This window comes from Phodopus roborovskii, unplaced genomic scaffold (assembly GCF_943737965.1).
Source record: "Phodopus roborovskii unplaced genomic scaffold, PHOROB, whole genome shotgun sequence".
Taxonomy (NCBI): domain Eukaryota; kingdom Metazoa; phylum Chordata; class Mammalia; order Rodentia; family Cricetidae; genus Phodopus; species Phodopus roborovskii.
In genome coordinates this window covers 37,773,258-37,800,682 of record NW_026126480.1, presented here as the reverse complement: position 1 = coordinate 37,800,682, position 27,425 = coordinate 37,773,258, and the positions used below count along the sequence as shown (strand labels likewise).

The window sequence follows — 27,425 nt, the reverse complement described above, 5'->3', positions numbered from 1 at the left end:
TTAATTACCGCTCCTAAGGATCTGGCTGCGTACTTCATGCTATTACATCCTTTGCAATTTTAATTACATTCTAATCAAAGATTTTACATGGCCTATTTTAAGGCTTTCAGCTTAATTATCAGCATTAACAACATTCTGTTGTTGCTTTACAGAGCCCTTCTGGCCATTTATCTTTAAATGTTAAGTATTTATATAAATGGACACTTTATGGTCCAGAATTTTAAGCAGCCATCCACTGAAGAAGTATAATGCTCTCTTTTCTTTCTGACTGCTGTTGCAGAGCCTGGTTAAAGCTAGTATCAAATAAGCTCAAGGACTCTGTTTAAACAGAAGCAGTTTTGCTTGCATTTTTCCCCTTTGTCTTTGGTTTTTAAAATTCTAGAACTTTTTCATTTCAATCCAGATACTAATTTCTAAATTTCATGTGGATTTTATCTCTGAATTTAAAATAATATTTTATGAATTATTATAATTTCATTGTGAAATGTCTTATATTCATTTTTCTTATAAAAACATTATTCATTTGTACATGTATGCGTGTGTGTGTGTGTGTGTGTGTGTGTGTGTGTGTGTGTGTGTGTGTAAATTTCATGCAGCATGACTGGGAAGCAGAGGACAAACTTGTAGGAGCTGGTTCTTTCCTTCAACCAAATAGGTCCTGGGGATTGAACTCAGATTGCAGATTGCCAGGCCTGAGAGCAAGCACCATTAAGACATTTTACTCATCTTGCTATCTCACTGGCCCTCACAGTCATTTTCAAGATTGCTTGTGAACGTAGCCGACGTACTTTTTTGTAATCTCAGCTTTGAACTAGGTTGGAAGTTCATTCCGGTCTTTCCCCACCTCACCCCACCACTGGGCAGTCACATGACTCTGTGCTAAAACCACACCTGGAGAGGATCACAGCTGGAAGGAACCACAGCTGATGAGGACCACACCAGGGGATGGAGAACAGGCGGTACACAGGCTCCACGTGAAGCTTGTAACAGAAATGTTATGGTGATGGCTCTACCTGGACCGCTCATCCCAGAGCCCCTAAGCTGATTATTTAGACAGTTGCATGAGTCTCTCAAAGTACAGGCTGTTACATTAACTTCCAGAATGTGGCGTTCTCCAGACATCAAATGCATATCACCTTGCATAGCATCCAGTCCCAGCAATCTGGAAATCCGGAGGGGAGTGAGGGGAATGCTCTCAGCTTTGAAAGGAACAAGCTGGCCAGAAGTTGTACTTGGCTTGAAAAAGATGAATGCTAAGTGGCTGCACTTGACAATGTGAAGAGCCCCCCCAGAGGCAGCAACTCCCTGTTCTTGTCCTGCTCCTTCTCCCAGGGCCTGCCATGCTGATGCTTACCCATGGCCTACAACCAGACTACACCGCCACCAAAGACCCCTCAGAATGGCACTGTGCAACACACAGCTCTCAGAGGGGCAAGACGCCTCAGTGTCAGTTCTTCCCCCAAGGAAAGATCCCTCACCAGGGATCCAGCCATTCAGTCCTCTGTGAACGCCTTGCAAGGGTGGAATTACATTCAGAACTGGCTCCCCAGCCTAGACTACAAGGTGGCAAGAATCTTGCACCCAGGACCTGTGGGGCAACTTCCCCTCCATGGAAGCCCCTTGCTCTCAAACTTACAGTGATTCAGGGGCAGAGGTTGCTTTGGGCCTCACTGTGAAACCCATCATGGCGCCTAACTACTTTTGACATACTGACAGCCAGCACCACGTCTTCTGGGTGGGAGACTTTATTATATTTTACACCATGAACACAGGAGGGTGGGTGCCACAGCAAACACCTCAGGGAAAGGAATCACTGGATGAGCACGCATGCCCACCTGGCCCTTGCATCCTCCTTCCTTGTACTTGGGTCTCTCAGAGACTGGTCCTGGTGTCCCAACCTTACAAACTGAAATTGTTGAAGGGAGACATGGAGAGTGGCAGGAACACCATCCACAGAATGGAAGCTGAGGGGGGGATTTTAGAGTAACTGATGAGAATCACATTACAGAAAATCCTTTCCACTGTGTTATGACGTCAGGGTAGAAGAATGAGCCAGGGGCTCAGCGTCCATCTTCCCTAGACACCCATCATACGGGGCCCTCTGTGATCCCCTCCAGAGGCAAGCTGGGTGCACTGTCGACTGTCGGCCTCTCTTCCTTCTTCAGTGAACTGGGCACTCGGAGACTGACATAGGGTTTGTGGCACGCTGTGTTGGCCAGAGGAGGGTAATGCTGTCTGTAGCAAATATAGGCAAAAATGAGGCCAATCACTCCTCCAACAAAAGAATCTAGGCAGGAGAGAGGAAGTGGGAAAGACAGTTATTCTTTCTTCATGTGACCAGCCCAGATTTCTAGAAAGTTCTCTTCCCACTTGTCCTAGATGATAGATTGCTTTCAGTCTCTTGATCCCAAGCCCCAACTCACAACCCTGAAAGACCAAAAGAAAGAAAGCATGCTGAAGGTACAAACCATGGGAGTTTCTGCAAACCTCAATAGTTTTCTAGCACTCAAATGCTAAAAACCAAGGACCCAGACCACTAAAATGGCTCAGCATGGAAGACACTTGTGAAGTCTGATGATCTGAGTTCCATTCCCAGAACCTACACAAAGGTTGCTGGAGAGAGCACACTCCACAAGGTCATTCTCTGACTTAGATGTGCACTACCAGGCCCCACACGACCCCCATGTATGCACACAAACATTGTTTAAAAGTCAAGGACTTGAGTCTGTACCCTGCCCTTTAACTCACACCCTAGCATCCCATGAGCTCAGATTGGTCTTCTAGGTTTTTCAGAGTAGAAGAATAATCCTAGCCATCTCTCTCACACCCGAACACCTGCAGGGGCTGACATTTATTTTTCCTAGGCAAGTCTTGCTGGAGTCCTTCAATCTTGCTGGTGAGCCACAAAACCCCAGCAGGTGTTCTGGTTTCTGTCTTCCAGTAAGTGGGTTTCTCAGGGATGAAATAAACCCCCAGAGGCATATGGTGAATAAAACCTTTAACAGTCCTTGAGATTTAGCAAACTCTGTAGAGCTCTGTGAAAAGGAGCTTGATCTCTCCGATGAGCTGCAGGCATCACTGAGACAGGGGTGTGGTGTGGTGGAGGGTGAACCAGGATGGCTCAGCTGTAGGCAAATACAGGCTCCTTTACCAAACAGGTTGGTCGGAAGCTCAGTAGAGATACCATAAAGACGGTCTACCCATCAACCCTCACTGTGCATGCCCAAACTGTCTCTATACAGACTATTTCTGCCAAAACACCCTAACACAGTGAGGACCTCCCATAGTAAAAAGAAATCTGGAACTCATATTGTAGTCACTGTCATGCTCAGCTGTCATTTTCTTCATGTCAATTATCTTGTTAAATATTGCAAACTTCCTAAAGATAGTTGGAAGTGCTTTCATTTTCCCCAGCATTCCAGTTTAATTCCATTACTGTGACAGATACCATGACCAAAAGCAATGCAGGGGAGGAGAAGGTTGTAGTTTCAGTCTATCATCAAGGGAAGTCATGGAAGGAACTTGAAGCAGAAACCTCAAACCATGGAGGAACATTGCTTGCTGGCTCAGTTAAAGATCTATTCTTGGCAAGCTTTCTTATATAGTCCAGGGTTACCTGCCTAGGGAATTGTGTCACCCAGAGTGGGCCGGGGTGTTTACATCAATTAACAATTGAGACATTCCATGAATATTTGTGAACACAGGTCAATCAGATCTGGGAATCCTTTAATTTTAGGTGCCCTTTCCAGGTGCCTCTTGGCTGTATCAAGTTAACAGATAAAACTGACAAGGACAAAGAAGGCTGGAACACAATTACCCTGAATCTGTAGTCTATGATGGTTCAGGGGCTGTGTAAACCTTTACAGGTTCATTCAAGAGATAACCTCATAACTTTCTGAGGTACTAGCCTCCAAAATGCAACAGGCCCGTGGGATACAGGCTATGTTCACCCTGGTCAAACAAGGAATAATTGTTAGCACATTTCTTAGTAAGTCAAACACTGTGTAGCCACCTCAGCTAAACTCCATACTTTGGCTTCCTGTGAGACCATATTGAGTTGTTGTCAAAGCCTTGTATTTTTTCCAGTAAATGAACCTCTCAGTGTGCAGTGTGTGTGGTGTGTGTGTGTGTGTTTGTGTGTGTGTGTGTGTGTGTGTGTGTGTGTGTGTGTGATGCCAGTCATTGTTGGTCTTGTTATAAGTATCTAGGCTCTCCATTGATCTATCAGAATAATTTAAAAAGTTTCCTATTTTTAAATTTTTTCAGTGCATGAATATACATGTGTGCTTGTGCACACATGCATGCCATAGTTACTGTATGTCAAGGACAACTTTTAGGAGTAGGTACTCTCATTCCATCACATGGGATGTGAGAATCAAAGCCATCAAGTTTGCCAGCAAATCTTTTAACCTACTGATCAATCTCCTTAGCCCTATCAGAATTTTTAATGGGCACAAATTTTGTATGTCACTGTTCTCCACAGAACCAATAACACTACTGTCAAAATGTACAGTAGGCTAATAGGCAAACATAACCTTCCCTAATATATTCTTTAAAGTTCTTCCAAATAAATTTATCAGTATAGTATATGTAATTTTATTGATCTACAGTAGTAAAATAGAAAAAAAACAAGTACAAATAAAAATTCTTGTATTCTAGATGTTTCCATAATAAAGCATGGATGTCAAGGGCATGTAGCCCAGTGTCTAGCAGCTGCTCTAATGACCAGAGTCTAGAGTCTGGACATATCAGCTGGTGATTCTCCTTCATGTAATAATAAATGGAACTGCTCTTCTGCTCAGTGGAACTGCCATTGGTCCTAAGAACCAAGAAGGCCCAGTGTCGATCAAAGATGTTCACACGGCTCTGTCACATACTCCAGTCATGTCCCCTTCACTAACAACCTTTCTGTCTATACCTCCTTATTTCTTGGTTGCACCCTTTCCTCAAAAAAGGATCTTTCTTACTCCCTTTCCTGCTTCAACTCATGACCCTTATACAATGAAGCCAGGTAGACATGCCAACAACCCCTCTCCACTCCTGTGCAATTCCAGTGGTAAAGAATGCCAAATTCTGCATTGTGGATTGTTAACACTAGGTTTAGAACACTAGGGGAAAAGGGCTATGGGTATTGTTAGCTTCTCACTCCCTCAACACTTGGCCAACATCTTGCTGCTTATAGCATAATTAAGATTGTTGTGGGAGGTGAACGTACAGGAAGTCAAGGGTTAGATTTGTTGTCCGTCCTGTGTACCCTTAAGTGAGTCCCTTGCCTCTGAGATTCTGTCATCCTGTTGGTTATATCTGAGTATGGAGAAAGCACATGGCCATGGAGAGGCCTTCCAGTATAAGAGTGGTCTGACACAAAAGCCAGGAACACATACAAGTGTCTGCTTGGCCCTGATGGGAAGTGGTGGACTGAGAGATACTAATAGAATTAGGAGACCAAAGATTTCAGGAAGTAGCCTATCCTCATTCATTCCCAGGACCCAATAGGTACATACCCATCATCTACTCTCAGCCTGAACTAAGAATATCCTGTGGTGGAATCTTTGTCTAAGACACACTACAAGGCCCTGTCAGTGTGAGTCACTTCACCTCCCTGAGCCTTGGCTTCCTTATCTCTCAGATGGAGATGAGTTCTCAAAATTCTTCTCATTGACCATGACAATAATTTCATGGTACTATTACTAGAGCTGATGTCACAGGGCACGTCACAACAGGACCTACAAGCAGCTAGCCTCATACTGTTCCTCTCACATCTTACTCCAGTACTCAGGGGGATTTCTTGATTCTTCTCCATCTTTCATCCCACATAGGAAGCCAAGAGTCCATAAATGTAACCTCAGGAACATGGCCATGTTTTTATAGCATTTTATTATATTTTTAAATGCAGTATTATTTTTAACAAAAGAATAACTAATTATGTGTGTGTGTGTGTGTGTGTGTGTGTGTGTGTGTGTGTGTGTGTAAGTCAGAGGAAAGCTTGCATGACATGAGTCATGTGTGCCCTAGAGAACAAACTTAAGTCTCAGACTTGATGTAAGGCGCCTTTACTCATTGAGCCATCTCCCCAGCCCTTTCCCCAGCCCTTTATAGAATTTTAAATAAACCTGGGAAACATGTATCACCCTAGAACCTGTAAATCAGTATATACTATGAATTCTTGAACAGGGCTTTAAGGCACAGTTATCATCATAGAAGGAAACAGCAGCTCATAAGAAGAGTTTCTTTGTGTAATCTATGGATACCAGTCCACAAAACACGTTACAACCTTTTCCAGTTCAAGGTCTTCGAGCTGCACTATCATATCATTTTATTATCTTGTCCAAGCTCAGGGAACAGTCCCACAGGGTATTATTTTTATGAGCATCTAAAATAAACCACAAAACCTAACCTGCATTATAGCCATTGACTATCAAACAGACCAAATGACACCAGCTGGCTTCTCTGTGGCTCAGCATTTCAAGAGGAGGGGCACCGACTGAAGGCATCTAACAATTCTAGGTATACACTGCTCTCATGTAGCAACATGTAAGGACATGATGGTGCCAGTCCAAGCTTTGCCCCATTTGATAGAACAAATGAAAAGCAAGAGGGGGTGGGAAGCAAACAGGGACAAGGTGTGGTCTTACCCAAGCCACCTTCAAGAAGTCACTCAGGGTTGTGTTTATTGCCAAGGTGTGAACAAGAAATAACCTGCTTTATGAGGGAGTTTGTCATCAAGGAATCAAGCAGGCTACTGCTGTTTTAATCAATGCTCACACACATCCTGTTGACAGATACCAGGCAAGGGGCATGCAGGTCTTTGTTGGAAAAATCCATTTTGGATTGACTTCACCCCAGGAATGGTAGCATGCTCCTCAAAGACTCAAACTGAGAAATGAATGGGTCTCCTGTCCTTGGCATCCAAATGCTGCTGTCTCCTTACTTATGATTGGTGTCAATCCTTAAACACACGTGTTTATTGTTTGTGCATCAGGCATTAGCCATTGGAGTTAGACTTCAGACATCAGGCTAAAGGAAGCATAGGAGACCCTGCTACCCAGAGTTTACAGCCCCAAAGGACAAGACAGATACTATGTAACGATGACTGAACAGTGAGTTGCAGCTGTGACAAGCACCATGCATGAGAAGTGGGGGGGGGGCGTCTGAGAGCTGGTTCAGCAGTGTGGCCTGGGCTAACCTGGAGCACAGTGTTATGCTGAGGGTGTGGCCCAAAGGCTGAGACATTACGAAGAAGAGAAAGTAGAGGCAAAAAGGGCACCTGCAGTTTTCTAGGAAGGAAAGAAATGCATAAAGCTGCCAATCAAGGAAGAAAAGGGCTTGTCAAACTAAAAAATTGATGGTAGAACCACCAAATAAAGGGGTTATAGGACATAAAGCCACCAATCTGGTTGGGACAAAGAATACTTTTCACATTCCTATAAAGCTCAGATGAACCCTCAGCATGGATGCCCTCTGGGGCATCATCTATGCATCTTGCAGCTTCAGACCTTCCATCCCGTTTGGCACCCCATTTCCAAATCTGTCCGCTTACTAGACAGTGTCTAGAATCCTAAACAGCTTGCTCATGTGCATTATCTCAGAGCTCAGTAGTTTCTATGCTGTAAATGTTTGGCAAACAGAAACACTGAGAATCATCTACAAAATACACCAAACTGTCAACACCATCAGCCATACAAGTCCATGCATTCCACGGCACCTAAAACAGGCAAACCCAGAGACAGGAAGTTGAACAGTGTTGCCAGGAACAGGGAGGATGGTGACTGCTACTAGTAGGTTTTTGATGGTTGCACTATTCTGAATATGCAGATAGAGCCCACTGCACTGTGCATTCCAAAGGGGAGAGCTTTACTGTGCCAAATTAGAGCTCAATAAAGCTTTTCTTTATAAAAACAGAAGGCAGAAACCAACACTAGATGGTTTAATGGGAGCAGAAACTGACTCTGAATCTAGTAACCTGAGAATGAATCTTTGCCTTTAAGATGGGCACAAACTTGGGAGGGAGGGAGAAAAGGAGGGAGAGGGAACTGTGACTGATATGTAAAATAAGAACAAATAAAAACAAAACAAAACAAAAAAAAATAACATAAAAAAAAGAAAACAATGGGCACAAATTCATCCTCATCTTACTACATCAAAGGTCAGGAAACAACTCACCAGGTCTTTATAACCAACATGCCCACCTATGTTCACTTGCTCCAATAAAACAACATGAACAAGGGTTTCCTATATGTGTTGACAGGTCCCCAGGAAGAGCACAGTCATTCCTGTCACCATGGCAACATCCAACATCATTGAGTTCCCCTGACTTGGAATCTTATATGTCTTGAGCTTTATGACCCAAGACACTTGGGTAAAACTTTGGAAAACTCGACAATTGTATGTGATCTTTTTTGGGGTTTTGTTTGTTTTGTTTTATTTGGTCTTTTTAATTCTTTCCAGTGATTCTCTGTCTAGTGAGATTTCTTCTTTTGTGACTAAGTTTCTAGAAAAGAATTTGTATAACACCAACCTACATAGTACACTGTAGGCTGGAGGCGTGGTAGCCATGTTGCCTTACTGAGCCCCCACAGGCACAAGGAGGCATGACTGAATGAATATGTAAAATGCAAATTTAAAATGTTTACTTTTAAAAGGAAAGAGCTTACAGAAAATGTGGCTTATTATATTAAAATTAGTTGGATGAGCCCAGAAAAACTCAGAGTGTCTGTGTCACCTGCCATATCCCAGAAATACCAATTTCTGATCCAAAGCCTCTAGTTAAGCCAAGGGAGTGATGGAAGCCAGCAAAGAAGGCCAACATAAAGTCCCACAAGGATACTGGGAGCCTAGCAAGCTGGCATCCTCCGTAGAGGGAGCTGTTTCTTGCACAGTGTCAGCTACTGAGCTACTGCTTGGAATGTTGTTTGTCCTATAAGATGAAACAAGCTAAGTTCACGATGTTCTGGCTACAGAGTTTAACACAAAACCCTTTCCCTGCTGTGGGCAGGGTAGTGAAAGGGGAGAACTGTGGAGTGGTCTCATTCTTTTGAAGCCCACAGCTACTGGACCCAACAGCAACTGTCCTATGTCATCTGCACTCCTACATACTTTCAGTTTGTCTTTCTCTGTTAATATGTTACAGTGAACTAATGTCTCACACACTGTTAAACAGTTCCTTCAGTCTCTGGGCAGCCTTCCCCATTGCCTTAACACAGATTGGCTGAGGTGTTACCAGTGCAAAGAATGTGACTATTAATAGAGGAGACTGTTTTAACCCATGTGTGTGTTTGTATTCTCTGTACTCAGAAGGTTGAGGCAGGAGGATCTTGAGTTTGAGGCTCTCCTGGGTTACAAGATGAACTAGTTCTAGGGCAGCCTGAGCTCACAGTGAGGCTGGCTCAAAAGAAGACAAAACAGAAAACAAAGGGACAATTTAGTCAAAATCATTCAGCTAGTTAGCACGTATTTATTGAGCTGACTTATGTCCTTTTAAAAATTCTGTCAAATCCCCAACCCCAACCACTTATAACACAGTGAGACCTTATTAGGAAACGGAGTTTTCAGGCTTTGAATTCACGGTGGAACCAAAGATATCCCAGATCCAAAGGAGACAGAACCATGATCCCATGCATGATGGGTAATCACTCTACCAAACAGCTACATCTGCAGCAGAAAATGGGTTCTTTCTAGACGATGAGGCCATTGGGCTGCGCCCTAGCCCAACATGACTGGAATCCTTATAGAGAGGGTGGTTAGAGTAGGCAAAGACAGAGAAAGTGATGAGATGAGATGCAGGCAGAGTGTCATGAGACAGAGGCAGAGCCTGGAACTCTGCTTCCACAAGCCAAGGAAAATCTTGGCTATGAGAAACTGGGAGAGACAAGGTAAAGTCCTTCGTCAAGTTTCTGGAAGAGCTGTCCTGATGGTCCCCTGTCCAGCCTCCAGAATAGTAAGACAATATACAGTAAGACAATATACTGCTATTATTCTAGACACCTGGTGCTTAGATGTTTGCTCTAGAAAGTCTAGGGAATTCCATCAGAAGATAGCATGTGACATGCAAACATCCCTGCCTATGTTGGTGGGGCCAGTCAATGACACAAACCTGCTCGTTTACATATCATTTATAGCTGCCTTCACATGACTGTCAAAGAAACGGTTTAACTACATAAGGCATATATATATAATTTACAAAGTCTGCCTCCCTCCCTTGTTTTAGTGAATAGGAACAGACTGTCAGTATGCACTAAATTAGCTGCTAGAAGGTAACAAATGAGTCAGGGTAGAGGATAGGAGGGGTGTGATATAAGTGAAGTGATATTGTCACATCTATACCAATGTGATGTGTGGAACAAGGCTAGAGGAGGGCAAAGGACCATTGTTTGCCCACATCAAGGAGGAAAGGATTGCAGGCACAAGAATAAGCCAGTGCAAAGGCCCTGTGGTGAGATAAGCCTGGAGTGTTCCAAGGAACAGCAAGAAGCCACATGGGCAGCAGTTCTGAAGGATGGGATTTTGCACGTCACTGTAGGGTATGGGCTCTGAAGTTGAAGGAACAGAGTATCCATTGAGGAACTTAAGAATAAACCTATGGTCCTGAAGGCTCTCTGGATGCAGCCAAGGGACCGAGAGGAAGACCAGACAGGAGCTTTGGACCAGCCTGCGAAAAGGGATTGGATTCTAGAAATATCTTGAACAGAAAAGTCCACAGGAAAACTTAGGAAGCTGAGAAGGGAAGCATCCCTGAATAAAGTTAAGCAAGGTGTCCATGGAGCTCAGGAACAAACGACATCTTTCCCCAAGGAGATGGGACAATGAACCAGCCAAGTGCCCAGCTGAGAAATAATCCCATGAGCCAAATTCTGTCTGTCTGGTGGGCTCTGCATGGAGACAGGGGCACCATGGGGCTTCAGACTGGTCCTACTCTCCTCAGCACCTACACAGACATGGTGCTTACCATGGGCATCTGGGCTCTGAGGTTCCTAAACAGCATGGAATGTTGTATGTTAAGCCATGTCACACAGGTAGCCAATAGAGGGGAGATAAGCCATTCACTTGAAATAGAATACCCTAGAGGAGGGAGAGCTGCAGGCTCATGTTTGGTTCAGCCTAGGGCTGGTAGGTTTCTGGTGGTAACAACCATGCAGTCCTAAGAAATCCATTCAAGTCTCTTCATTTAGAAAATCAAAGGATTGCTTCTGCTAACCTGAGAGGCCTAGTGAACTCTCTTCTCTCTCTCTCTCTCTCTCTCTCTCTCTCTCTCTCTCTCTTTCTGTGTGGTGTGTGTGTGTGTGTGTGTGTGTGTGTGTGTGTGTGTGTGTGTGTGTGTGTGTGTGTGCTCTTACCAGTCCTAGCTATGGTTCTTCCTTGGCCAGGATCCACAAATACACAAGAGAGAGAAGAGGCAGAAGCTGCCTTAAGGTGTATGATCTGTCCACTGCTTGGATTTTCCCCAGCATAGACATTCTACATATTTCAGAGTTCAAATGCTTCCTGTTGCCAGGCATGGAGCACTGGCATCATCTGCAAGTCTCTCTGGCTTCCAAATGACATGGAAGTCAACTTAGCACAAAGACAAAGGGGGAATCCACCATACAGTGAGTATTGATCCAGCCAGCTCTCTTTTTCTGGGGAAGTTTCACTAAATATTTCATGTGTAGACCCATCTATGCCTATGCTCCCATCATTCTCATTTAGTAAAAAAGCAGACTTGTATATTTAGAATCAGGGAGACCTCCTAGTCAGGGAGGTAGAAATAACAGAAAACAATATCGTAACTAACAGAGCAAGCCATGTGAGATTATGGGATATTGATTAAATATGACCATATAATGAAGTAACTGGCTGTATTTTCATATTTGATATCGTGCTTAAATTACACTGAAATGGAGTCATAAAATCCCATAATAGAAATTTTGTTAATTAACATTAATAATGAGAAGGACTTGGGCTTTGCTGATGCCTACAGGGTTCCACATGGGTTTTCATCTAGATTGATGGTCCCTGCCCATGGTCACTGGGCAGCTCAGTTCACCACAGAGAAACAAGCAATTTGTCTCAATCAAGTATCCTTCCTCCAACATCCACCTACACTGCAACCAAAGGCCTTGCTGCTATGTGTTTGCCAAGTCCCAAACCTCAGAGGCCATCTCCATCTCTCCCTGAACAACTGAGCACTGAATAAACACAATCTCTCACTATTTCCTTGTGGCTACTTACTCAGCCACAGAAAAAGAAGACAACAAGACAGGCTAGCGTCAGAGAGGGTTGAAGAGGTGCACATCTTAGATGGCGGCTAATGGTAAAAAATCATTATGCAAAGATGAAGAGGGAAAAACATCAATTCTGAAACTCTTTTTAAAATTTAGGGACAGGGTCTCATCTGTCTCAGAATGAGCGTGAACTCACTGTACAGCCAAAGATGACTTGAACCTCAGGTCATCCTGCCTCCACCTCCTACTGCTAGAATCACAGGTGTACACCACCACACCCAATTTATGTAGTGCTGGTGATGGAACCCAGTATTTCACGCATGTTAGGCAAGCATTCTACCAATGAGCTATAGCTCTAGCCCTTTGAAATTCTTCATTGTTTCCCAAATCCAAAATGGTTAAATAAGAATGGTAACTCAGTACCAATTACTTTTAAACAGATCATATTAGAAAAACACATCTACCACCAAGTCAGTAGTTTAGGAAATGCTACACATCCTTCCTCAGTAACAGTGAGCAAGGCAATAGAGATACGGAGTTGCATTTGCATTTACCAGGTTCATTATTGCGTTCAGTCTATGATAGCGCGCTGTGAAATACTCGGATATTATCATTCAATGATGATTAAAGAAGAAATTGGAGTTCCCTGAGAAATGGGAGACACAATTCACACAAGGCCATTTGGTTCATACTGTTCTTGCTGGTAAATACCCTAACCCACAGGCAGCAAAGGCAGAAGGGAAACTTCTAAAGCCAGCGCTGCAGTGAAGGCACACCCCTGTTGCTGTTGGCCCAGGAACTCTGTCCTTCCTTCTTTCTTTTAATGTGGTTTTCATGACACCAAGCACTTCACTCAACTCAGTGATAGAAACAAAGACCAAGGGAGGGGTGCAGCTACAGCTCTGTGGCCCTTTCCTTACCTCCTCCATTCTGGGGGCATGGGATGACGATGCAAAATTGTGCTTCAGCATCTCTTCCCTGCACCCTGCACCTTCAAGCTGCAAAATGTCATTTCAGGTACATACTCCCAAGGCATGAGCTGCAGGAGGGCTGGGAGTAGACCAGAAACTGGGAGGGAGCAGGAGAAATTGGCTCTTTACTGGTGACTAGAAAGGACAGGCTCCTTTGTTAGCATGCAGACCGCTAGGAACCACATCAGACTCCATCCTACTCCCTGATACAAGCCCTGGACTGAGTGTGTAGGGAGGAGGCTGATCAAGGTGGTCTGAGGACGCCATCTTGGGAAGCCACACCATCGATCTTGCTGTCCCTGGAAGCCATGGCTATTATGGCTGTCCTCTCTGTATCTTCTCCCTGTCTATTTTGGCAGGTGGTAATTCTCTTTCAGGCCAACTGTAAGCTGCACTTTTATTGGCAGAGACATGGTGAGGTCAGTCACATTCCAGAAACAAACCCCTCAAATGATGTGATTTAGGTTTTAATGAATACCCTAGGACTTAAACATAGAAGCAAGCTTCACCCCTGCCTTGAGATAGAGGCAAGCCCCACCCCTGCTTTGTGATAGAAGACTTGCCTTGAGACAGAGTCTCAGGCCAGCCTTGCAATAGAGGTGAGCCTTGCCCTAGCCTTGTTATAGAAACAAGCCTCACTACAGCTGTGTTAGATGCTAAGTCTCACCCCAGCCTTGAGAGAGGGAGGTAAGCCTTACTCCAGTCTCGAGGTGGTTACTAAGAATACTGGCGAAGTTGGGTCTCTGGGCTGGACATACCTTTGGCACTGCCTCTGTGGTGAGAAATATGTCCTTGGGGACTGGATTTACAATAGAAAAAGGAGCCAGAAACAACTTGGCACGGAGTCTGGAGACTAATCAAGCAGAGAAATTACATTTGGGCCTGAGGCCAGGGTGACTACACTGAAGACCTGATACCCTTGCAGGCCTTGACAAAGTCTTCTTAAGAATAAAGGAGAAGAAAGAACTCAGCAGGGCCAAGACAAATGTCAGGGCACACTTGAAGAGGCTGGTGTCGTTTATGACCACATCCAGTTTGGCTTCTGACAGTAGGGACTCAGTTCTTCCCAATTCAGTGAATGTCCGCACTCCCCCCTAGGAAGAAGAGTGGGGCCTCCCTGAGGACCGATCAGAGACTCACCTTGCCAGTGATGCTTGTAGTCACACATTCGAGACAGAGCGATCATCATGGCACAGTACAGGGGCAAGATGGCAGCACAGAGCCGCCAGCTTTTTCCTCGCCCACTCTCCGTGAAGCAGTGCAGCTTGCCAGCCAGGTAGAATGTTGTGAAACCAAGGCCCGAGAAGGCAACTGCCAAAGAGAAAAAGCAGGCATTACCCTACCAGGTGAGGAATAGCAAAAATGTTGTGCATCTCAGGCTTCCTCTCTGCCATCTTCATGCCCCAAAGTCAAGGCCAAGAAGAACCAGGCACCCTGTAACCCAGTCTGTTCTCCTGCCACAACCATTCTAGAATCAACTTTCAACCATGAGAATGACCCCCCTAGGCCTGCATGTGCCCCAAACCTACTCTATGTCGTTATTATTTCACTTACTGTCTCCCTCCCTCCCTACCTCTCTCCCTCCCTTCCTTCGTTACTTCTTTCCTCCCTCCCTCATTCATTCAACAGAGGTTTTAATGACTCTTGTGATGGATGATCTTGGCTGTCAGCTTGACACACCTGGGAAGATGGAATCTCAGTTAAGAAATTGCCTTCATCAGATTGATCCATGGCACGCTGTAGGGTGGTTTCTTGATTGCTAATTGGGGTAGGAGGGCCCAGCCCACTGTGGGAAGTGCCTTCCTTAGGCATGGGAGCTTGGGTTATTTAAGGAATGTAGCTGAACATGAGCTAGAGAAAAAGCCAGTAATCAGGGTCCTGCCTTGGCTTTCCTCGGTAATCTATAAGGTGAAATAAACCTTCTACTCCTCAAGTTGCTTTTAGTTTTCAGTGCCTTATCACAGCACAGAAAAGCTAGCTAGGCAGACAAATGCTAAATGAGGGGGGAAAGATGCCTAGAACACCATCTCTGCTCTCACAGGGTGTGGTGGTTTGAAAGAAAATGGCCCCCGATGGGTGTGACTTTGTTGGAGTAGGCGTGGCCTTGCTGGAGGCAGTATGTCACTGTGTGGGGTGGGCTTTGAGGGCTCTTTTGCTCAAGCTTCCCCAGTGTAACAGAGACCATTTCCTGTTGTCTTCTGATCAAGATGTAGCTGGCAGCATATCTTCCCACCTCCCCATCCCACCACCTCCCCATCATGATGATAATGGGCTGAACCTCTGAAAATCATGGTGTCTCTTCACAGCAATAGAAACCCAAACTAAGACTCAGGACTTAGGGGCTGATGGAAGGACATGGCCATTCTGAGAGATTATTTTAAAATTATTACATTCAATAAGAAAACAAGTGTACCAACAAAAACATTCAGTAAGAGCTGCTTAGATTAGAAGGTTTGGGACAAGTCAGGAGCCTGAGATGATCCCTTGTTTCTGGTAGAGACAGAACATGCAATAGCAGCATTTGTTAGGATGACATCAGCAAATGCCAAGGAGGAATTGACTTGATAGAGAAGGCAGTCATAGCAAACACCCTGAATTCTTCTTAAAATACAAAATTATTGTATTTTAGACATGCAAAGACTTAAAACCATGGAGTTTGGCTATAGCATATGCAACTCCCCCAAGTTTTCATCTACTCCTTTATGACAATATAAATGGATCTGGAAGATACTCTATGAAGTGAAATGAGTGTGCCCAATAAGGATTGTTCTCACTTTGTTTCTGTTGCTATGATGAATACCCTGAAAAAACAAAACAAACAAACAAACAAACAAAACAAAAAAAAAAACTCCATTACAAGTCCATTATTGTGGGAAAGTCAGGGCAGGACAGCAAAGTATCAGATGTACAGCCAAAAGTGGGGAGAATGAAATGAATGAGACCTTTCATGCTCTCAGCTAGTTTTCCCTTCCTTACACTATCCAGGGTTCCTCCTGCCTAGGGAATGGTGCGGTCCGCAATGAGCTGGCTCTTCCTTCACCAGTTACTAATTAAGGTAACCTCCCACAGATGTACACACAGGCTAACCTTTCCTATACAAGCCTTCATTAAGAATGTCTTTCCTAGTGATTCCAGATTGTATCAAATCGGCAGTTAAAACTAGTAAACACAAAGAAAAACACCATGCATATTCATTCAGGCAGGATATACAATTTTTGATATCACAGCAGAGTAAAACAGTGGTCACTAGTGGCTGGGATGAATAATTGGAATAGAGAGAGTTTGTGTGATAGGCACCAAGTTTAGTAGGAAGACTTAGTTCTAATGCTTTATAGCACAGTGTGGGGGGGGAGACACTATGGCCTATGACATCTGTTGTGCGTTTTAAGATAAACAGAAGTATCCAAAGGCCCCTACACAAACCAGTAAGTGTTCGAGGAGGTGGAAATGCTAATTACCCTGACTTGATGATTCTGCATTGTTTATAAGTATTAAACTAGCACATTCCATCCTATAAATAGGTACAAGTATTGTGAACATTAAAATTTTTTTTTAAAGAATTAATGTTGGAAAATACATTGCAGCTGTAACTCAGTGAGATTTAAGGTCTCTGAGATTTAAGGTTAAGTGAGATTTAAGGTTGGTCTCTGAGGTCTCAGAACAATGTTGTTGTTCAGCAATGAATACACACACAGTGTCCTTCAGTAGATAGGATACTTAAAAACTACTAGTATCCAGATCCCATTGTTAGTTTATCTGCAGTGGTCCAGCATGGTTCCTGGATGGGGTGCATCTGTTCCTAGGAGCAGTGCTGTGTGATGTGATGTATCTGCACTCCCCCACGGTTATAATGGCTGCCATGACTGAGTTCTGGGGCTTTCCTTGAGGCCAGGTGCTGCAGCTGCTCACCTCTGGATGGCAGGCTCACCAAACCTTCTTCTCAACTGACAGATACATGAGAGACCCGCTCCTACATACCCAGTCCACACAGTGACTCCTGGAGAAAAGGTCTGACAAATGCTTTGTCAGTACATCAACACGTCCAAGGGACGGTGTAAAGCTTTCACTAGAGTGTGGGCATCACGAAGGAGTTTATTATAAATACAGGCTCTCGGGCTGGCTCCAGACCCATGAGTGAGGACTGGTTTTTCACAGCACCACCAAAAGGACCGTATGCACACCGCACAGTGAGAAGCCCTGGCCTAAAATGCATCCATCATCCTTTCAGGGGGTCTTCAGACTGATCTCAAGGAGGTAGCATAAACTCTGGGGGGGGGGACTAAAAAATGTTCTGCTTGAAGTTGTTTATAAAATTGGAAAATTGGAAGTGCTTGATCAGATGCATAAACAACCCAGCCGTGACACCTTCAACAGCCAGGGAGGTAGCATGAAAACCCAGATTATGTGGGAGAACTGAGTGAAAAGAGGACTTGGCAGGAGGTTCTAGGTCAGCAAAGCTGTAGTGTATGACAGTGGATGACTTTCAGCTTTTCCAAATTACCTCTGAAAATTAATGTATCTACTTAAAAGGGATCTTGGTTATGAGACTGAATTTGTACCAAAGTAGATTTCCTTAGTTGCCGAAGTGAACTTGGTTCTAATGGATCCCCACTGACTTTTAAACGTATGTTAAGCCTGGTTTGTCTCAGGTACACAGATGAAACAGGAGTCAGGAACCATAAATGGAATGTGCATGTGTGCACTGAAACTTTTCTCATTATTACCATCATTCCAGGAGCATATACACATTGAGTATAAAGCTTAATCTAAAACATGAGACATTGCACTGCCAAGCATGGTATGCTAGGGTGATAGAAGGGCATTAAGTGATTTCCATAGTGTTCTACTGTGGAATCATTTGGGTACCATCCTGGCTGGTTCAATAGCTTCTTAATTTCCACCCACATGCACTGGACACCACCCTTCCCATTCATTTAGATTCTCTCATGAGGCACAGGCGTGGGAAGGCTGCACAGCCTGTTCCTATTGGGTCTGGCCTCATCCTGAGCTCTTACAGGAAAAATACAATGGCCTTTATTCAAGTGAGACAGCTTAGCACATCTATCCACCTAATTACCCTAAGTGTGAGGAGCAGAAAAGTACAGCCCTGGGGCTCTACTGGGCTATGGATGGAAGACTCCAGAATCAGAGAGGAGATAGCCCAGAGAAATGCCAACTTGTCATTTCTCAGGAAAACAGTATTTAAAAAGCCAGTGAACACTGAGTGGATGAGGAGGAAAAGGAAGAGGAAGTGGGGGAGAAAGAGGATGAGGGGGGAGGAAGGGGAAGGGGAGGAGGAGGAATTAGTGTGTGGTCCATATAAGAATGTCTTCAAGACTTCAACACTGATGAGGCAAGAGCTCAAGCTACCAATTCTGTCTGCACTCTGGCACCTTCACAAGATGGAGAGGGAAGGAGCTGCCTGGCTAGCGACCTCTACCCTCCACCTGACTTCTACCACCCAGGAGCTCTCATCTGGCAGTGCCAGCAGCTCTGGCATCAAGGGCTTTGCATCATTCTCTGGAATTGAGATAACAGCTCCTCCCCTGCTCAATGGGAGCAGCACCAGGGCACAGCCTCTCAATAACCTAGACCTCTGCCTCCCTGTGGAGGAGGAGGTTTTGTAGGGTGTGAAGGTAGAGTACAATCGCCTGTCTGAAGGCCTGGGTGAGTGTGGGGAGTGGTGGGAGGCAGTTGGGGTGACCTGCAGCTATCAGTTTCCTTTGATACATGCCATTGGACCTTTGGACTGTATTTTAAAACTGTTGTATGCTGTTACTTTTCTAGGTGACAGTATAAAGCTCCAATTTCATGCTAAACCTTATGCTTGTCACTTTCTTGCTGACACTGATACAGTTACTGAACTGATGTAACACTTTCCGACAAAGGACTTTGGAGGGGATTCCCCTGGCCTGGCAGACACAACTGAGCATCAGGCATCACTCTGGTCCTTTGTATCTTTGCCTTTTCATTAACAACTGAGTCTGAATTAGACCCACTAAGCTGTGGTTGAATAAATGTCATTCCTTATGAGACAAGGGCTTTGGGACCCGGATGCAATGTTCCATGTACCACTCAGAGATCCAGAATCCTAGATTCAAATTAGATGAGGAGAACAAGTAAACAAGAAAGTCATCAAAGACTAATTTTCCAACTCTAACTGCACTATACCCTATTTTCGTCTCAAAGCAACATACTTAGTGGAGCTGCTGGGACACTTCATCGCACCTTGGAATGAGTTAGATGATGTCCATTTGAAGTGAAGAGTCTGTTCTGTGTCTTCCTTTAAATGTATCCCGACTTTCTGACCTGATTAAGAAACAAAACTGGAAAAACAAAAGACCCAGAATAGCCAAAACAACTTTGTACAATAAAGGAACTTCCAGAGGCATCACCATCTCTGACTTCAAGCTCTATTATAGAGCTATAGTCCTGAAAACAGCTTGGTATTGGCACAAAAATAGTCAGGTAGACCAATGGAATCAAATAAAAAATCCTGATATTAACCCACATACCTACAAACACCTGATTTTTGACAAAGGAGCTAAAATTATACAATGGAAAAAAGAAAGCACCTTCAACAAAAGGTGCTGGCATAACTGGATGCTGGTGTGTAGAAACTGCAGATAGATTCATATCTATTGCCATGCACAGAACTTAGTCCAAATGGATCAAAGACCTCAACATAAATCTAGCCACACTGAACCTCTTGGAAGAGAAAGTGAGAGGTATCTTTGAATGAATTAGTGCAGGAGACAACTTCCTGAACATAACACCAGTAGCACAGACACTGATATCAACATTTAATAAATGGGACTTCCTGAAACTGAGAAGCTTCTGTAAGGCAAAGGACACAGTCAACAAGACAAAATGGCAGCCCACCAACCCCACATCTGACAGAAGGCTGATTTCTAAAATATACAAAGAACTCAAGAAGCTAGTCACCAAAACACCAAATAATTCAATTAAAAAGTGGGATAAAGAACTAAACAGAGAATTCTCAATAGAGGAATCTAAAACAGCTGAAAGACACTTAAGAAAGTGCTCAACATCCTTAGCCATCAGGGAAATGCAAATCGAAACAACTCTGAGATACCATCTTACTCCTGTCAAAATGACTAAAATCAGAAACACCAATGACAGTTTATGCTGGAGAGGATGTGAAGAAAGGGGCACACTCCTCCACTGCTGGTGGGAGTGGAAACTCTTACAGCCACTTTGGAAATCAGTATGGTGGTTCCTCGGGAAAATGGGAATCAGTCTACCCTAAGATCCAGCAATTCCACTCTTAGGCATATACCCGAAAGATGCACATTCATACAACAAGGACATCTATTCAACTATGTTCATAGCGGCTTTGTTTGTAATAGTCAGAACCTGGAAGCACCTAGATGCCCCTTAACTGAAGAATGGATAAAGAAAATGTGGTACATTCACACAATGGAGTACTACTCAGCAAGGGGGAGGGGGAGATAATGGAATCTTGAAATTTGGAGGCAAATGGCTGGAATTAGAAGAAACCATCCTGAGTGAGGTAACCTAGTCACAAAAAGATGAACATGGTATGTACTCACTCATATATAGATTTTAGACATAAAACAAAGAGTTACCAGCCTACAATCCACACTGCTAGAGAATCTAGGAAACAAGGAAGACCCTAAGAGAGACATACATACCATGTATGTATGTATATCAGAGAAGGGGAAAGGGACATGATATCCTGAACAAATTGGGAGCATGGGGGAGGGGAGAGGAAGTTAGGAGAAAGAGAAGGGGAGAAGAGGAGGGGAGAGGAGGACATGAGGAAACAGGAAGATTGAGTCGGGGGAAGAATAGAGGAGAGCAAGAAAAGAGATACCATAATAGAGGGAGCCATTATAGGTTTTAAGAGAAATCTGGCACTAGGGAAATGTCCAGAGATCTATGAGGATGACCTCAATTAATAATCTAAGCACTAGGGGAGAGGTTACCTTAAATGCCCTTCCCTGATAATGAGATTGATGACTACATTAAATCATAGAGCCTTCATCTAGTAGCCGATGGAAGCAGAAACAGTTACCCACAGCTAAACAGTTGCCAAACTCCTGGAATCCAGTTGCAGAGAGGGAGGAGTGATGAGCAAAGGGGTCAAGACCATGCTGGAGAAACCCACAGAATCAGCTGACCTGAACAAGGGGAAGCTCATGGACCCCAGACTATAGCTGGGAAACCAGCACTGAACGGACCCAGGCCCCCTGAACTTGGGTGTCAGTTAGGAGGACTGGACAGTCTATGGGGCCTCTGGTAGTAGATCAGTGTCTATCCCTAGTATATGAATGGACTTAGGGAGCCTATTCCACATAGAGGGATACTCTCTCAGCCTAGACATTGGTGTGTGTGTGGGGGGGAGGTGGTGCTAGGCCCTGTCCAAATGATATGACAGACTTTGAAGATCCCCCCCCATGGAAGGCCACACTCTCCCAGGGGGCAGAAAGGGGATGGCATAGGGGGTGGGGGGCAGGGGAGGAGAGGAGGGAGAGGGAACTGGGATTGACATGTAAAACAAGCTTGATTCTAATTTAAATTAAAAAAAAAAAAAGAAAAAAAGTCTCAAAAGAGGAAGGGAGAACCCAACCCTAAATGAGTAAATGGGCTTTCAAACACATAGCCAATGCACTGTTTACGTTAGAAGCTAGAAGCTGGGTTTCATATATATTGCCAAGAATAGCAATATATATTATAGCAATAGCATTGCCAAGAATAGAAATATGAGCAGACCCCCCCTCCCCGAAAAAAAAAAAAACAGTGAAGTGAGGGTATTCCAAGAACCTGCCTTTTCTGGGTAACAAACTCCCAGGTGTTCCAGAATTTGGAACACACATGAGTACACACAGTCTTTTACCACAGATGGGAAGAAAGTGGGCATGGTGCTCTGTGAGAAAAGCACTGTGCCTCTCGCTTTCAGAGGCAGCAGTTTTCTTGGCTCCAAGCAGTTGACTGTAAATATTGACATGTAGATCTGGCAAAGAGTATAAAGATGCTCTTAGCTAGGTAGGAAGAAGGCAAAAATGAAAGTCTCTCACTTTGTTTCATGAACATGGGTCTTCTTCACTCATTGTTTTCAACGACACCAGCAAGAGAAATGGTCCAGGAGGTGTGCCCGGTACACCCAGTGACCGGGAGGGGGGGGGGTCTGCCTCTGGGTAGTGATCACTCATCACTCTTCCTGAAACCCAGGTGAATGAACAGAGGTTTGAAGTTCTTCTCTGGCAAAGGAATGTCTACTTACTGAACCTGCCCATGTATGCATGTGGCTTTCCTTTCCTGCTCGGCTGACTCTTAAACCACCCCTCACTTTACAGACTTAAAAAGTGAGAAAACTGGCACTGACGAAGATTCTTCAAAAACCAATTTATTTCTCTTATTATAAGTGGGAAGAACAACCCTAAACTTCAGATGGAAACTTGAAGACCCCAGAGAGCCAAAGGCACCCTGAGTAAAAAGAACAATACCAGAGTAATCACAATACCTAAGTTCAAGTTATATTACAGAGCAATAATAACAAAACCAGCATGGCACTGGAATAAGAAGGAACACACTGACCGATCAATGGAATGGAACAGAGGATCCAGAATTAAACTTGCACAAAGCCACCAGAATCTTTGACAAAGGTGTCAGAAATGAAATGTAGCCTGAAGAAAAAGCATTCTCTGTAAGAAATAGTGAGGGGAAGCTGATGTCTCAGAAGAAGAGAACTAGACCCTCATCTCTCATCCCATACAAACATCAATTCAAAATGGACCAAAGCTTTCAATACATGATCTAAAATGACTAGGGAAAAGACGCCTCATGACATAGCTACAGGTAAGAGCTTTGTGAAAAGATACCTGGAGCTTAGGAAATACCAGCAAGCTTCAGCAAATGGGATAACATGAAATTAAAAAGCTTTTGCACATCTAAGGAAACAGTTGTGTTCTGCCAGAGCTACAAATGGAGAAACTCTTTGCAAACTACACATCTGGAAAGGATTCATGACATAGTGTCTAACCCTAAGCCACAAACACCCCAGTCAATAAATGAGATAATGAAATGAACAGATAGTCCCCCAGAGTATACATTGCTAAGAAGTATAAGAAAAATTGTTCAATATCCTTAACTATCAATGACATGCTAATTAAAACTCCCCCCAAGATTCCATCTCACTGCAGTAAGAATAGCTATCACCAGGAAAACAAGCAATATGAATACTGGTGAGTATGCAGGGCAAAAAAGAGAACTTTATATTGCTAATGGGAAAGGAAATTAATCCAGCCACTGTGGAGATCAATATGAGGTTCTATCATATGTCCCAGCTTTACCACACTTGGTATATGTCTGAAGGACCCTTAAAGTCAGCCTACCAAAAAGATGCCTTCACAGTTATGTCTGAGGCAGCTCAGCTTACAAGAAACAAGTTATGGAATCTACCTAACAGATTCCATTCACAAACTGATTTCACCCATAAACAGAAAAATGGATAAAGAAATTGTGGTTTCAATACACAACAGGGCTTTATTCAGTCCTAAGAATGAATGAAATTATGTCATTTTCTAGAAAATGGATATAACTGGAGACCATATTCAGCAAAACAAGCCAGACTCAGAGAGATAAACATCACATGTTTTCTCTCATTCATGGATGCTAGCTCTTCTATGAGTACCTCAAATTACTGAGCCATGTGGCAACAGAACAGATGGGTTGCTGGGAGAAGGGAGGAGGGGCTAGGGAGGGAGCAGAAAAGGAGAATGTGGAGGTGAGTATGGTCCATATTCATGACACCCTTGAAAAAGACTGTCTTTATGAAACCACGGGCTAGGAAAATACAAAACAAATATAAAGATGATGACCGATGGAAATTTGATGTAAACTCTGGGGACATGAAGAGTAAGAGCCAATTAAATCATTATATGTCACCACACTCAAGATGCCACTGATTTCAAGATTTATCATCATTTTTGTACCACATAAAGAGAAACTACTGACACTTTCTTTCTTATCACACTGACTATGAGATGTGCTCAAACATTAGCTAATTAAAACTGTCTTGTAACTGAAAGAACAAACGAGACAAGAACCAAGGAGCCACCCTGACTTTCCTGTTGCATCTTTAACTTTTGCTAATAATAAAAAACTTCCCAGGCAAGCATAGTTCCTGGCACTGGAGACAGAACAGTGCTTTTGTGGGGCAATCTGTGAATCTTCCATCTGATTCAAAGAGCTGGGGTTTCCTTTCCTAAGAGGAAGAAGGGCATCTCAGGGACAATGTTGGAGTGCATTCTGCAGACTCAAAACAGCTGAGCAGGGCCATCAAGTGAAGGGTACAGACGACAAGCACGCCACACTGCCTCATAAGAGCAGCGTGGTAGTGAGAGTCAAGGACCTGGCATCCTCACCGAGGCAACTTCTTAGTGGAATGTAAGTTGCTGTTCCTCTCTAGGTTTCAGTATGAGAGGCTGGGTGTGTGCACACTCACAAACACACTAAATAAGCAAATAAAGTAATTAAAATAAAAAAATCTTTAGGATGCGATGTCCTGACATTTCTGAGAAATGTCTCCAGTTTTTAAACACAAACAAGTAACCAAAAAATCAATACAGTGTAGACTGAATAAAATTCAACCGTGAGCAAGCAGGGCTGGGCCTCAGGATGCTACCCTAAGATCTCACCGAGGTCTTGCTTCCATTATTGATCGTGTTTGAAGGGACCTTTGCACCCAAGCTTCTGTTGCCCCACTCACCCTTCTAGAAGACCCGAGAGACCTCAGGTCATTTTTATTAAGGTGATAACAGCACCAAGAGAAGTTAAGGAGATGATGTTAGTATTCAGGCATCTGTACTGGGCTGCCCTTGAGGTTCTGACAGGATACCCTCTCAGCTGCGGCCACTAGGAGCACCACCTGTGCACATTCACTAGGCTCCCTTTTAAAAGGGCCCTGCCCACCTCCCATTTTTCTCTCTTTCTCTGCTTCTCTGCCTGCCTTTCTGCCTCTCCTCTCCTTCTCCCTCCCTCCCTTCCCCTCTCCCTCCTCCCTCCCCCCCCCCCCCCGCTTCTCTCTTCTCTTCTGTTGCTCTGTTCCCAGAGGCTGGTCTCCCTTCTCCCCTTCCCCATTTTCCCTTTCACTTTCCCCCAATGAAAAGAAAGTTCCTTCACCCAAGGCATGTAGCATGTGATCTTTTTAAATCCCAACATGTGATGTGGGGCCTATGTAATTTCATCTATTCCAGGGAGCATTGTGAGCAGAGGGGAAATGGGGGCTTTCAGGAGCACTGAGTCTGAGTACCCACTTCTGCCACGGTGTCCTGCAGGAGCTTGTGTCTTGGGGCCTTCATGGCCACACTACCATGAGGGCCAGAGAATGGAACCCTCCGCACAGATCTTGGTAGCCAGTGTTTGCTCTCTTCTTGTCCCTGGCTGAGGCACCCACCCTTGCCTCTATTCTGGGAAGCCCCATTTTGAACGAGAAGCTTTTATAATATCCCTTTCTGCAGACTCCAGCTCTTTGCTTACATAACTACAAATCCACTTAGAGAGAAGTCCAGGGCTTCTCACAGCCCCCGAGGATCTCAGGACATGTTAGCAAAATTAACAAACTTGAAAACAAGAGGAGGACAAGTGGAGGGGTTTGTCCTCTCTTTTCAGGAAGCATGGAGCTCTCGGATGAGAGGGCCAGATGTGCTTGTGCCAAGTGATTCATTCCAGAAGGTATCTCCCAGACTCCTTGGAAATGAGTTCTATGTGTTGGGGCCTCTCTTTCTCCCCCCCCCATTCCTTCCCCTTGACCCTCTCCCCCGCCTCTTTCCCTCCCCTCTGAGTTTTTGGGGCAGGATCTTATATAGCCCAAATTGTCTCACACTATATTTCTAAAAACAACTTTAAACTCCTGATTCTCTTGCCTCTGTCTCCCAAGTGCACCATGACCAGTTTCTCAATGTGTAGCTTCCTTACTTTCTCAACTCATAGATTTGGCTTAGCTAAGATGCTGAAGACCTGGCTTCTGCCCTGGGGAAGTTATACCGAAGAAAGGGAAAATGAAGTAACACAAGAAATTACATGGAAGAAAGACTGGGAGGCGGGAAGAGGCTGAGAGTCACCTTGGTTATCTGTAGTCCAGGGTTAAAAGCATCCAGCCTTGCATAGAGCTGGTGTGAGTCCAGGCATGGCTAGAATGTCCAAGAGCTTCCAGAAAAATCACTTTACCTAGCATCATGAGTCTTAAGATGCAACAACAACAACAAAAAAAATGGTGTGTTGAGCACTTGCTGTGAGCCAGCTGCTTGTACAAATATGGTAAGCTGGCCCTAAGCACCCTAGGGAAGGTAGGCTGAGCCTGGGCCTGCTGAAACTATCCTCTCCCTGGCCTTCCCTGTCCTTCCCTGTCATGTCCTGTGTTGTTCTGTCCTGTCCTGTCCCAAGTACCATCCTGGACCACTGACAGAGGCAGAGTCAAGTGGACCTGGTGGATACACCCTGGCTGCCTCTCTTTTGATGGAAAGTGCTTTGTACTTGTTTAAACTCATGCAGTTTATTCTGTATTTCAAGTTCATTGACAAGCTACTTTACCTTCCTACACTTTAGACCTGAAATCCCATGCTTCCTTGTTTCCTATAGCTTCCTCTGGCCTACAAATGAAGGGAGTTCACCTTGTTCCTTGAGTCTGGCCCAGATTCTGAGCAGCCATCCCTGAAGAACAGAGATGGCCCTGCTCTTTCAGCTCATCGGATTCTGAGAGCCCTAGAACAGACAGACAGACTCTCTCTCTCTCTCTCTCTCTCTCTCTCTCTCTCTCTCTCTCTCTCTCTCTCTCTCTCCTCTCCCCCCCTCTCTCACACACACATTTTCTAGATGGTAAGACATGGTAAAGAATGCAATGCAGACCCCAACTCACTCTCACTCACAATCGCCTGGAGCCAGTGCATTTGCAAGCCTGACTCTGAACTTCTTCCCCTCTAGTGGGCACACCCTTGCCTTCTTCTTTTGCAAATTCTTCCCTTATCATCATGTCTGCATCCTCTCCATCAATGTGTCCATTTGTTGATCATGACATGGGAGCCAGAGAGATTACTGAGTGGTTAGGAGCAGTGGAAGAGAATGTGGTAACAAAAAGGGGGTAACTGAAGGCCCATCATGCTGTCACTGTTATAGAGGCACCAATCCTGGAAACAGCCATTGGACCAAGAGAGGAAGCATATGCAGAGGAGACATGGCTTCCCTCACCCACCCCAGGGATTGCTGAAAA

General features: G+C 44.3%; 1 protein-coding gene across 2 annotated transcripts in view; it reads right to left on the bottom strand.

Annotated features, from left to right (window-relative positions):
- Window positions 1-1,729: 1,729 nt before the first annotated feature.
- Plpp4 (phospholipid phosphatase 4) overlaps window positions 1,730-27,425 on the bottom strand; it is a 126,342-nt gene continuing 100,646 nt past the window's right edge. The window contains exons 6-7 of one of the 2 annotated variants that reach the window (XM_051193139.1): window positions 14,312-14,482; window positions 1,730-2,235 (exon numbers count right to left, since the gene is read on the bottom strand). In XM_051193139.1, the coding sequence (XP_051049096.1) occupies window positions 2,162-2,235; window positions 14,312-14,482 (245 nt within the window). In that variant the 3' untranslated portion in view covers window positions 1,730-2,161. Of the gene's footprint in view, window positions 2,288-14,311; window positions 14,483-27,425 lie in introns of both variants that reach the window. The other variant, XM_051193138.1, reaches the window with a different exon arrangement.